The 12,402-nt window shown below is 42.6% G+C and overlaps 1 protein-coding gene across 5 annotated transcripts in view; it reads right to left on the bottom strand.

Annotated features, from left to right (window-relative positions):
- The window catches only part of LOC119647284, a 56,309-nt gene extending 44,239 nt beyond the window's left edge, over window positions 1-12,070 (bottom strand). For 2 of the 5 annotated variants that reach the window (XM_038048188.1, XM_038048189.1), the window contains exons 1-2: window positions 11,497-12,070; window positions 11,215-11,422 (exon numbers count right to left, since the gene is read on the bottom strand). In XM_038048188.1, the coding sequence (XP_037904116.1) occupies window positions 11,215-11,422; window positions 11,497-11,588 (300 nt within the window). In that variant the 5' untranslated portion in view covers window positions 11,589-12,070. Of the gene's footprint in view, window positions 1-3,716; window positions 4,018-11,214; window positions 11,423-11,496 lie in introns of those variants that run through there. The other 3 variants (XR_005248836.1, XR_005248834.1, XR_005248835.1) reach the window with 3 other exon arrangements.
- Window positions 12,071-12,402: the final 332 nt, after the last annotated feature.

The raw sequence follows: 12,402 nt of genomic DNA, 5'->3' as shown, positions 1-12,402 counted from the left end.
ATTGGGAAATATATTGAACTTCAAGGGTCTTTTGATATTGCTGGGATGAACATTTTGAAGTTTACCTTTAACGAATCTGGGTTGATGTTTTAATCTGGCTGCTTTATAGTTCTTTAAAAAGCCTGTTGTCCTTTTTTCATTATATTCCTCGCGTTTTTCATTTGTTTTCTTTATCCATTTTTCTTTTGTTTCCTTTAGGTTTGCTCTTATTTCGTCGAAATTTATACTGTGTGATTGCACATCATTTGGCGTGCACTTAATTGTAGAGTGATACCTATCGTTATAATTTCTTACTGCTTGTGGCATTATTCTTTTAGTAGAAAATTGCCGTTTTAGGTAGGTAAGAACTCTAAATTTATCTATGATTGTCTCATGGAATCTTCGTCTGCGATTCCGGTACTATTATGTGGTTTTGTTAGGTGTAATTCTACGTTTTCTGAGTCTAGAAACTCTTTTATTAAAACGCTGTTGAATTCGTTTCCTGCCACAATTTTCTGTGGTTTGCCTATTCGTGCAAAATGTTCTTCAAGTATTTCGATTAAGGTAACGTGGTTCCTGTCCGTTAGGAAATAAGCTGCTCAGAATTTTGAAAATTTGTCAATAATTGTAAGAAATAACTGCTTCGTTACAGTGAAAATATCTATTTGAATTATCTGGTTGATAGTATTTGCCGTTTCGGAGAGAGTAAATTTTGTTTTTATTGGCCTACGGTCATATTTCACGGCTTGACACAAGTCACATTGGTTTATTACCACATGAATGAGATCAAACAATTTCGGATAATATATTTTGAATTTAATTTTGTTGAATGTCTCTTGAATTTCAAAGTGCAAACTTTCTTGCACGACATCTAAAGCTCTGAAAGAACATTTTATGAATTTAATCTGTCTGTCATTGGAAAATAGTTCTCTTATTTTTTCTTGCACGATGTTATAGTTATGATCTGAAAGTTCCGAATAAATTCCGATGGTGCCTTTTTTAAGGTTTTGTGTAAACACAAAACCTTATTAAAATCGGTTTACTGTCTGTCTGTCTGTCTGTCCGTCACACGCATTTTTCTCGGAGACGGTTATAGCGATTGACACCAAATTTAGTAGAAAGGTGGGAACTGTGAACGCTCACGCATACAGTGAGTTACATCCTTTTACGACGAATTTAATACATGCAAAAGGGGGGTGTACATTTTTTTTTCATCAAATATAGTCATGTTGGGTATCAAATTAAAGGTCTCGGTTAGTACTTTTTCGAAGCTGGTCTTAGTTTTGACTTTTGTTGAAAAGGTGGAGAGTAAAAGTAGTTGAAAATAGTCATTTTTTTATCGAACCCATTCTCAGAAACTACCAAACCGAAAAATCTGAAAAAAATCAGGGGGCTGCCACTTTATAATGCCTAGGCTCCGAAATACCCTCCATACCGATACCTGTTTAAATAAAGTTAATAATAGTACATTACTATAATTTTAGTAATTGACAGGAAAACCCCCTTAAGTTCACCCTAGAATCACAAGACAGTGTAGGGCATAATCTAACCAAATTTGGCGAAAATCACACTATTACTAACACAGTTATAATAGGGCAAAGTTGTCCATTGTGTGAAAATTCAAAACTTTGAATGTCAATATCACTTGAAAGTAGATATTTTCATATAATGTATGCATATAGTTCGTGCTACATACTAATGGGACAGATGCACACTCAAATCTCTTTATAAAAGAAATACACAAAACCTTTCGTACCTGAAGCGTCTAGCTTCCGGTTTCCCGACTTGTTTATATATCTTCTCAGGGTGTCACTGAGATTTTCAAAGTCGTGTTCTGCTATATATATGATATGTTTTTTATGTACGATGTCAATTTCACCAACTTTATTATTTGTGAGGATAATTTGGGTATTGTAATTATTAACAATTTCCTCTTTGATCGGAATATAATCAAGTAGTTCCTCCTCTGCAGAATGTATGGTTGCCATGGTGGCATCGTCGTTTTCGTTTTCTATATTTGCTAGAACTCTTAAATCTGAAAATGTATTAGTTTTGTTAGAGACAGGGATCTGTGATTTAATTTCCTCGTTATGTTCAATCCTGCTTAAAAAATCTGCCGCTCGATTTTCCTTGCCTTTAATATATTCGGTGTCAAATTGGTATTCTCCTAATTTTAACAACCATCTCTGGGGTCTTGAAGAGAGATCTTTGCCTTTATATTTTGCTTGCAAATACTTTATGGGCTGGTGATCAGTGAACACTTTGAACTTGTTTCCACACAAATATGGTCCGTAGCGGAATAGTTCTGCTCGTGACAATTAAGCGTTCTTGACGCAAAGCAAATAGGGTGGCCTTCTTGCGAAAGAACGGCGCCTATTGGGTAGTCTGAAGCATCAGTAGTAAGATGAAATCGTTTGCTAAAATTCGGGAATCGTAAAATTGGATGCGAACTTATGAGAATTTTCAGTTTTTCGAAGGCTTGTATATAATTAGGATCATTTATGTTAATTTTGCATTGTTTTTGTAAATATTTTGTCATCGGTTGTGCCACTTTGGCATAATCTGGGATAAACTAACGGTAATAACATGCTTTATGCAGATGATGTTTTCCTAGCATCTGATAGCAAAAATGATCTAGAGGAACTTGTTCAAAAATGGAATGATCGCCTCATGCAACACGGTCTCAAATTGAATTTAAACAAAACTGAATTTTTGATGACCGATCCCCATGAAACAACACAATCACTGTTAGCGGCAGTGATCTGCCCAGAATTGAGCGATTTAAACACCTCGGGTCAACGCTATCAGCCAATGGAGAACTGCGTTATGAAATTGCTTAACGCAACCTGGATGAAGTGGCATTCCACAACTGGTGTTCTTTTGATCGACGTGTCAACGAACGTCTCAAATCTAAAATTTACCGCAATGTCGTCCGTCCAGTCGCTCTCTATCGTTCTGAGTGTTGGCCGACTATAAAAGACAATGAACGGCGACTTGCGGTGATGGAGACAAAGATGCTACGTTGGACTAGTGGCGTCACACGTTTAGATCACATCCGAAATAAGGATATCCGCGATCGTTATGGGGTTGCACCGATCGTGGAAAAGTTGCGAGAGAGGCGTCTTCGATGGTATTTTCACGCAATTCGTGCAAACGAGACTTCACTTGCCAAGATTGGTCTGAACATCGAAGTCGATGGTAAACGACCAAAAGGGAGACTTAAACAACGGTGGCTTGACACGCTAGATGGGGATTTGAAGGCCTCGAGATTGCACCCAGATCAGGTATTCGATAGAGCCAAATGGCGAAGCCGATCACGACGAGCCGACCCCGCTTGTGAACGGGACAAAGGCTGAAGAAAAAGAAAGAAGATTGTGGCTTTACACCGGCCTTTCCACTCTAAATAATAACTAGGTTAATTTGGTCGACCCTAATTAACCTGCGCGATTGTTTCTGTTAATTAGAACAATTTTAATAGTTTCTTTATTTTCATGTTTACTGATCAATCTTTTTGATTAAAACCAATTTCACGGACAATTGTCTTTCCGATCGATTTGCCTTTTTCTACTATTCGACCGATAATTTAACGATTTTAAGTCGCGTTTCGGTTTACCGACTGCGCCAATTGAGTCCCAGGCTCCAAGCGGGGACAAAAAAAATAATGAAACAGAGTTTTAGTTTTACTTTTGGAATATTTATTTCGAACAATAGTAATTGACAAATTTAGGTGACGGGTGTTTCGCGGCAACTGGGCGAGATGTTATTTGATTTCTTATATTTATGCATTTATAAATGCTGATTAAGCGTCTGGCTGCTTGCATTTTTCCAGAAATGCGGCAAATTCTTTCCAGACGGTGCCTTGTTTCTTTGCGTCTAAGGTTTCTGAATCTGGCGGAATAGATACAGGCACGTGTAATTTGTTTTTATGATTTGTGTGTGCTGACGCATACATAACTAGCTTCACGCCCTGAAATTGTGGATCTGCTTTTTTTCCTGAGCTTCTCTTTCGAAGCTTTTGAATCTCCCTGGACGCCGCTGCTGAAAGGGAATATGTGTGAATAAGTTCCTTACCGATATTAAGCCAACTTCTCTGCTGCACTTTTCAAAATAACAACACCGAATAAATTAACTTTCTACTACTTTATTTTACAACAAGTCGGAATACGGAAAGCTCGCGCTTCGGGTATAAAGGTGTTCATCTTATCTAAGAAATTTCAACGCACATTTTTCTATCCGTATATAGCTACAAATCCAACATACTCCTTCATATTTTTCCAAACTGCGAGACATACGTACATATTACATCCGTAGATATTACGCTCACCCTAAACAAACAAACTGTCTATTTCCGAATACTGTACACATATAGGCACGTATATAAATTGATCGTACCCATATTTCCGATTTACTCCGTCTATCTGAATTAGGCACTACCCGCAAAGTCCATTAGCACGTATATACTATATACCTACACACACACATGTTTCGTTGGAATATTGATATTCATATACAAATGACTAAAAAACTAAAACAAAATAATCCTTTTCCACCCGATCCATACGAGCTAACTTCGTTGTGGTATTGACCAATTGATATGTGATGATAACGTCATGCAGGTTGTAGAGTGCACGAAATTCACAAAAAATTGTAAAGTTTCACCCCCTATAACTTTGTTAATAATAGTTGGATTTTCTTCAAACTTGACCGAATTATGCACCATGTTCTTCATTACACCTACGCTAACTTTTGTACTTCTGCGGTGAATATAAGGGGGGTACCGGGTAAATTTCTAAAATGTGGAAATATACTATTATTAACTTTATTTCTGCAGATATCGGAACCGGATATATTTCGAGGCCTAGATTTTAAAGAGATGCACTACTGTGATTTTTTTTCGGATTTTTCGGTTGGATAGGTTCTGAGAACGAGACCTGTTACACTTTTTGATGGTCATATTTTGAGCCCTCACTCCCCTATGTTTCACCCAATATCAAATATTGGACCAGTTTCGAAAAGTACTAATTTATACCTTTCATTTGATATCCCACATGGCTACATTCTGTAAAAAAAAATTTTGCAGCCTCCTTTCACCTGTATGAGGAGCCTTCCTTAAACTTAACACAAAACGGCGCCAGTTGCTGCATGTAAAGGGAACGGCAGATCACATACTCTTACCAATTTTCGTGACAATTGGTCTAGCCGTTTCCGAATAAATCGGGTGTGACAGACAGACGGACAGACAGACAGACATCGAATCGATTCTAATAAGGTTTTGTTTCACACAAATGCTTTGACTTGAACCTCGTCAATATTCACAATTTTAGTTTCTAGCACCGGGTCTATTGTCCACAAAGCTATCTGGGGCGCCAGAATGAAAGTGCATAGTACCAGGGCGACTTACGCTAGCAATCCTCCCGGCGCCTTCACCACGGCTCGAGTCCTCGGACGGGATTGAACTCTTTTGGATTCAGCGTTGACCGTCCGAGGTTCTTGGCGGTCTATCGAGGCGTAATCATCCTCCTCCGGAAGAAGAGGGACCAGTTGGTGCACTGCCCGATGGACCCCCTCCCTGCTTGCTGTTTTAAGATTGACCTGCCTTACAATCCCACCACAGCCGGGAAAGGTTTCAGTCACGCGAGCCATTCTCCAGTTTAGCGGGCTATGATCCTTTTCTTTAATTAGAACCAGGTCCCCATATACAAGCTGCCGACCCTGATTCTTCCATCGATATCTTTTGTAGGTACCCTAGGCACTCGTTCTCGAATTTAGTCCAAAATTGAGTCTGCAACTCTTGAATTTGCTACCATCTTTTTGTGGCGGGTAGAGTTTCCTTGAGCCCTTTGCCCATTGGAGGTATACGCAGGTCGCGCTGGATCAGAAAATGTGCGGGAGTTAGAACCTGAAAATCATTGCAATTATCCGTTAGCGGGGACAAAGGTCTGCTGTTGAGCATGGCCTCCCACGAGCATACTGCCGTATGAAAGTCCTCGTAAGTTAGTTTCACCACAGAAGCCATTTTTTTCACATAGCGTTTAAAGCTGCCGACAGCGGCGTCAAACAACCCTTCATAATGGCTAGCCCTTGGGGGGTTATGACGCCAAACAATACGCTGCTGCGCCACATTGCTCTCAAGGCTGGACAGCACTTGCTGCCAAGTTTTGTCTAAAATTCGAGCAGCCCCTGCCAAATTCGTACCGTTGTCAGACAGGACTGACCCCGGCTAACCCCGTCTGCTCGTGAATCTTCGGAAAGCATTCAGATACGCATTTATACTGAGGTCAGTACAAATTCCGAGATGTAGAGCCTTGGTATACAGACACACAAAAATTACCACGTACACCTTCATAGGTCTAGATTTCCGGAGAAACCCACTTTGTATATGGAAAGGACCGCATAAATCGGTCCCCACATTTTCAAATACGAAGGAGGGACTCACCCGTTCCACTGGAAGGTCCGCCATCTTAGGCTCCACCGTCTGCCCCCTCAATCGATTACATTCCTAATCAATTTCTTTGTGCGCTGTTGCAGGGCGAGAATGTAAAACTTTTCTCTAATCAGTGTCATGGTCACTCCTATACCACAGTGATCGTTGGCCTCGTACACCTGTTTAATCAATAAATCCGTAAGATTAGATTTCCCCATGATAATAGGGTGCTTTTGACCAAATGGAATTGGGCGTAACTTAATCTTCCGCCCACTCGAAAAAGGCCGGTTTCCTTGTCCACAAAGGGATCGAGAGCAGTGCTGCCTCTCTACAGGAAGCCCTTGCATTATTCTTGCTATTAGTTTGACAAAAAGCTCCTGCTGCTGACTCCGGACTATTGCTTCCTCCGCCAGATGCAACTCTTCAACAGAGAAAACACCGGATCTTTTGGTTCTCCACCTCAAGCATCGAGCAACCACATTTATTAACCGACTAAAGGATGAGAATCGTGTGATAATGTCATCGGATTGGGTATGGTCCTCACTATCAACAGAAACATAAGTTGCATCATGAAAGCAGAAAGGCGTGGGTGGCAACTCGTCTCTTAAAAACGGAGGCCCGTTAAACCATAAATCATGGGATAGAATCAGTGTAAGCTATAAACCTCAGCGGAATATCGCCCAGACTCCTTACGTTTTAAAATAATGCAGTTAGTAGGACAATGCTTTCTAATTCCAATTTTGGAATAGTGCAGCCCCGAGATTCGTGGCTCAACCTGGACTTTAAGGGAGTAACACGACCTTTGGCCGGGAGCAAGCGCACGAAATATTCGTTGCCTATTCTGACGCGACTATATATTACCGCTGCGTATCCATCCCCTGACGCATCGCTAAACCCGATTAGTTCAGTCATGTCCTCCGGCCTACTATACCCAGTCCACCTAGTAATGTGGACTTGGTCAATGCACTCCAAGGAAGAGAATATCTTGAGAAACTGCCCCTGCCCTGGCTCTGGAATCCTATCATCCCTATTAAGTCCCTTCTGCCATAGCTTCTGAATTTCCATCCGCAGCTTCATGACAACAGGGAGCAGTCATCCAATTGGATCATACAGAGAGGCAGCAACACTTAACGCCTTCCTTTTGGTGAGCTTCATGACCTGGCTGGCCTTTATGTTATACTGAAATCGGTCCTGGCGAGGGTTGTAATGCAGTCCGAGAATTTTAAGGTCACTCTCGGCCTTCTGCAAATTTACATAAGCGTCTACATGGAGTGACTTGTCTACACGCTCCAATATGTCTTTGCTGTTGGCGGCCCATTTTGTCCTTCTTCTTTCTTTAAGGTCAATCTTGGCCTTCTGCAAATTAACATAAGCATCCACATGGAGTGCCTTGTCTTCAACCTCCAATATGTCCTTGCTGTTGGCGACCCATTTGTCCTTCTTCTCCAACGTTGATATTTTCCGAATCAACGTCTTAGCGGCCTCTGGTGTTGTTCCTCCGCACAACAAATCGTTCATATAAAATGCGTTCTTAATCACCCACTTAGTCCCCTGGTCGGGCGCATTATCCTCGACAACTTGATGAAGTGTCCTTATCGCCTGCCAGGGTGCGCAATTCATTCCGTAAGTGACGGTTTTTAGAAAGTATTCTGTAGTGGGTTGCGCGGGATCACACCTCACCATAATCCTTAACTTAATTTGGTCCTCGGCCCTAAGCGAATTTGGCGATACAGCTTAGTGATATCACTAGAAAAACATACTGAAACTTGCGCATGCGTGTGATAATGTCTAAAATTTGATTCTGAAGCCTTGGACCTGGAAGAATCTTCTGATTCAGGCTGACTCCGTTAGATGTGGGACTTGAAGCATTAAACACATTTCTGAGTTTAGTGGTTGTTGCATTCTTGCGAAGGATGCTCAGATAGGGCATATAATAGACTTCCCCACTGGTATCACTCCGAAGCTCCTGAGGAACCTCCTCCATGTGTCCCAAGTTTCGATATTCAGACATGAACTCGTCCGATTTTTGCTTGAGCTCGTAGTTTCTCATCCACCTCTTCTCTTGCCCGAGGAAAAGCTGGACTGCTTTACTAAAGGAATCTCCTAGCTTAATATCTTCCTGTCGCCAAGGGATGGGTACCACATATCGCCCATCGGCCTCCCGATAGTGCTCAGTTTGAAACAGGTGCTCGCACCTTTCCTTCGCCAGATTGCTCTCTTCACCCTTATCTAAGGGCATGTCCCAAAAGTTCCTTAAACTTTGCTCAAACTCCTCCATAGACACATGAGTAATGGTGATCTTGGAACCACAAATATCTTCCGAACCGGAAATCACCTAACCGAGACGCGTGTTTTGAGCTAAGAACCCATTAGCGACTTCCACTCCCTCCAAGAACAACTGTGGGAAGATGTTTGATCCCAGAAGCACTGGAATATGAGGGACATGGTCCGTAACCGAGTCAGCCAACCTCTTACCGGCGAACAAACTATTAATTTTTCGTGGTAAGCGGGGGAGGCCCCCTTTGGTCACTCGTCTCACAATCAGTGTCTTCGTTTCTACTTTCGATCCGTCCTCCAAATGCAGAGTCAGAACTACAACGGAAGATACTTTACCAGCAGAAATTCCTCCTACGCCTAAAACTTCAACACTCGTTTTCTTTTTGGGTAGCCTTCATTTCTGAACCAGATTCCCAGTTATATAACTGCTCTGGCTTCCCTGGTCCACCAAGTAACGAACTGAGACTGACTGCCGATCTTTTCCTCATAACTTGACTACTGCTGCAGGATGGTACTGGAACGAGTTGCTAGTGCGGACTTTTCGGCATGATGAGACGAACTACCTGGCTGAGTAGCACAGCCCGTTTGAGGATGGCAGGGGTGCAGAATCGTAATGTGTTGCCCATGGCATATATCACATTTCATCATTTTGCGCTTTTGGCATTCTACCCCTTGCCGATATTTGTAGGACGTACAGTACACACACAGCTTGTAATGCCGCAATAGTTCTACTTTATTATCGCTGTTTAGTAACCTCGGACACAATAAAACCTTGTGATCCTCCATACATATGTAGCTAGAAAAACGTTTTTTATTGTCTCAGTCAGTCTTTGCGGTGAGGGCCACTTCCCTATATGGCTTCTTTTTTCCCCCTGGGTTATCTTCCCTCCGATGAGCACTCCTCTCTGAAGTAGTGAATACCGGTGAACCACCCGTCCCCTCCCAGCCCGGGACCATTATGTTGTAGCGATTCTCCAAAAACTGGTCTACATCGTACATGGTCACGGGTAGCTTGGGTTTCTTCAAGGATGAATCGAACTCTCTGCGAGTAGGGGCGTCCATCTTCCGGGAGACAATAAATGGTATAAACGGGACTCCTTCGTCACAGTTAAACCCAGCTCTCCTTAGATTCTGGGCCACCGATCTCATAGTGTCGAGTGCCTTTCCGATGGTACTTGGATCTTTTTGGGTGACCATAGAAAGATCAAAGAGGGCCTGAATGTCTTTCTCTATCAGCGCCCGGGGGTTGCTACTGCGCCGATTGAGGAGTTCCCAAGTCTTCCCATAATTTTCCCCATACACCCCCAAGTGCTCTACAACCCGCTTCGCATCGCCCTTTAGTTTACTCTGGAGCATCATCAGCCTTTCTGCCTGGCCGATATCCGAGTCTTCGAAGACAGAATTAAAAATGCTTCGGAAAGACTCGAATTGACTGATATCTCCAGAGAACGAAGGGATCTCAGGAACCGGCGGGCACGATCTTGAGCGGTAACCTCGATTCCAGGAGGGTAACCCATCCGCAACATTCCTCCCTATGCCATAGTCAGTACCAACTGGAAGGAAATTACTAACCGGAGCACTAGGTTCACTTTGGGACCACCTGGACCAATCCCGAAATGCACTGGCCTCTTCTAGTCTAGCCCAGCCCTCTTGATCCAGCGGAGCCGTGACATTAGACACCGTTGTTGGACCCACGTCGGGAGTATCTTCCACACCATTTGTCCCCTGCCTGGCCCTTTCCCCTCCTACCGCACCTTCGGTGTCAGTATTTCCATCATCTTCGACGATGTCAGGATAAATTCGAGCTACGAACTCTTTCGCTCTCGCGTAGGCTTCGATCGCCACTGATGACTTATGTTGCTGGAAGTAAACCAAGTCTTGAGATGGGTTTAGATGCAGGAGACGATGGTGATCCGCGAAGAATCCCTTATAAAGCTCATGGATTTCGTGCCACACTGATTCGAAACGCTCCCTCGTTCGCTTTTCCTGCCTTAGTTTAACTGAAGTCTCTCTCAGGTTTTCAACCTGGTGGATCCTTTCTTGTTGGGTATCGATAAGTTTTTGCTGAAGAAAAAATCCGAAGAATTTTTGGCCCCCTACATGAGGATGGACGACTCCGAATCCCACACAATGACGAAATCTATAAGCGATATCATGACCGTCCGACGGTTGTGGATAAAATCCGGCTCAATAGGTTACGGTGGGTGGGTCATTTAATCCGTATGGATGAGGATGCTCCCACCCAGAAAGTCTATAAGGGCAATATCTATGGTAGAAAAAGAAGGCGAGGCAGACCATGCTTAAGATGGAGCGATGGCGTAGGTCAGGACGCCAGACAGCTTTTAGGGATATCGAATTGGTGGACCTCGGCGCAAAACCGGGATGTCTGGAGTTCCTTATTAAGGCAGGCCTAGACCGAATACCGGTTGTTGCGCCATTGATGATGATGATAATTTGATATCACGGCACAAATATTTTATAATTTTGTCACTAACACAAATATATTCATAGTTAGCTTGTTCAACTTGACTCACCCGTGTATCCATAGGTCCGTGTATCCGACTCGAAGGACCAAATGTTTGGGAGAAGTAACCAATGAGGATCCGGCCCGTGAAACTCCTGATTTGCGTTAGAAAATCTCGCCTAGCTTCACACCCTGAAATTGCGGATCTCCCTGGATGCCGCTGCTGAAAGGGAATATGTGTGAAAAAGTTCCTTACCGATATTAAACCAACTCCTCTGCTGCACTTTCCAAAATAACAACACCGAATAAATTAACTTTCTACTACTTTATTTTACAAAAAATTCTACTTAACCAATTCTTTCGGCGGTACTCGCTCGTCCGACTCGTGCTGTGGTGCTCGCTCGTCCGTCTCGTTCTACGTTTAAGCTGCGACGGCACGTTCATTAAACAGCATAAACTCTTATATCTGCTGGTAGGTAAACATCACATGGAAGTAAATACACGCAAGGTCGTCGATCGTGTGTTTCGGAATACGGAACACGCTACTTCAGCGGAAGTATTGTGCAGCATACCTCTTTATGCAGCTGCTGTTTATCGCAATAACGATACGACCTTGTCAATATTGGAGGTTACAGCTGGTCAATGAGGTAACGAATGGGAATGGGAAAGAATTTCGATCGGAAATTCTTGCAAACAATAGGTACAACGTAGCCTCCCGGGACCAGTCTGTTAACTACATTTGAATAAGTTAAGTGTAATTAAATTTTTCACTTCAAATAAAGTTAATAGTGTATTATAAATTCTGTGTTTTTTAAAAACCTTTCCGCTCAGTCCGAACGCGTAATTTGTACACGACCCTTTCAATTCAATTCAACTGTCCACATTGTGAAGGTGACTCTACGCGGACGCCTGGGAACCCTGTCAAAAGGTATCTTCACATGGGATTTCATTGCAAAAGATCTCCGTCTTAGCCTATTTACGGGCCCCTATCTTTGAAGCATGAGTGATTATTTCTGAACCGACAGTGTGGACTCTATTCAGATTGCAATAATGTGAATCCTATCTAATTAACGAGCGCCTCAGAACAAAAAGAACTGATCAATCTTCTTGTGGTTTTCACTACTGCCTGCTGGCTTCTGCCACTTCCTATTTCGGTTTCAATTGCCGCTTCTTTTCATGGTACTCTGCTATTTTACTCTATTCTTCCGAGCGATACTCAGCCATTTTGCTCTTCGTCCTTTGTTTACCGGGTTTTATA

This window comes from Hermetia illucens, chromosome 1 (genome assembly GCF_905115235.1).
Source record: "Hermetia illucens chromosome 1, iHerIll2.2.curated.20191125, whole genome shotgun sequence".
In the NCBI taxonomy this organism is placed as follows: domain Eukaryota; kingdom Metazoa; phylum Arthropoda; class Insecta; order Diptera; family Stratiomyidae; genus Hermetia; species Hermetia illucens.
This window is presented reverse-complemented; position numbering and strand designations above follow the sequence as displayed.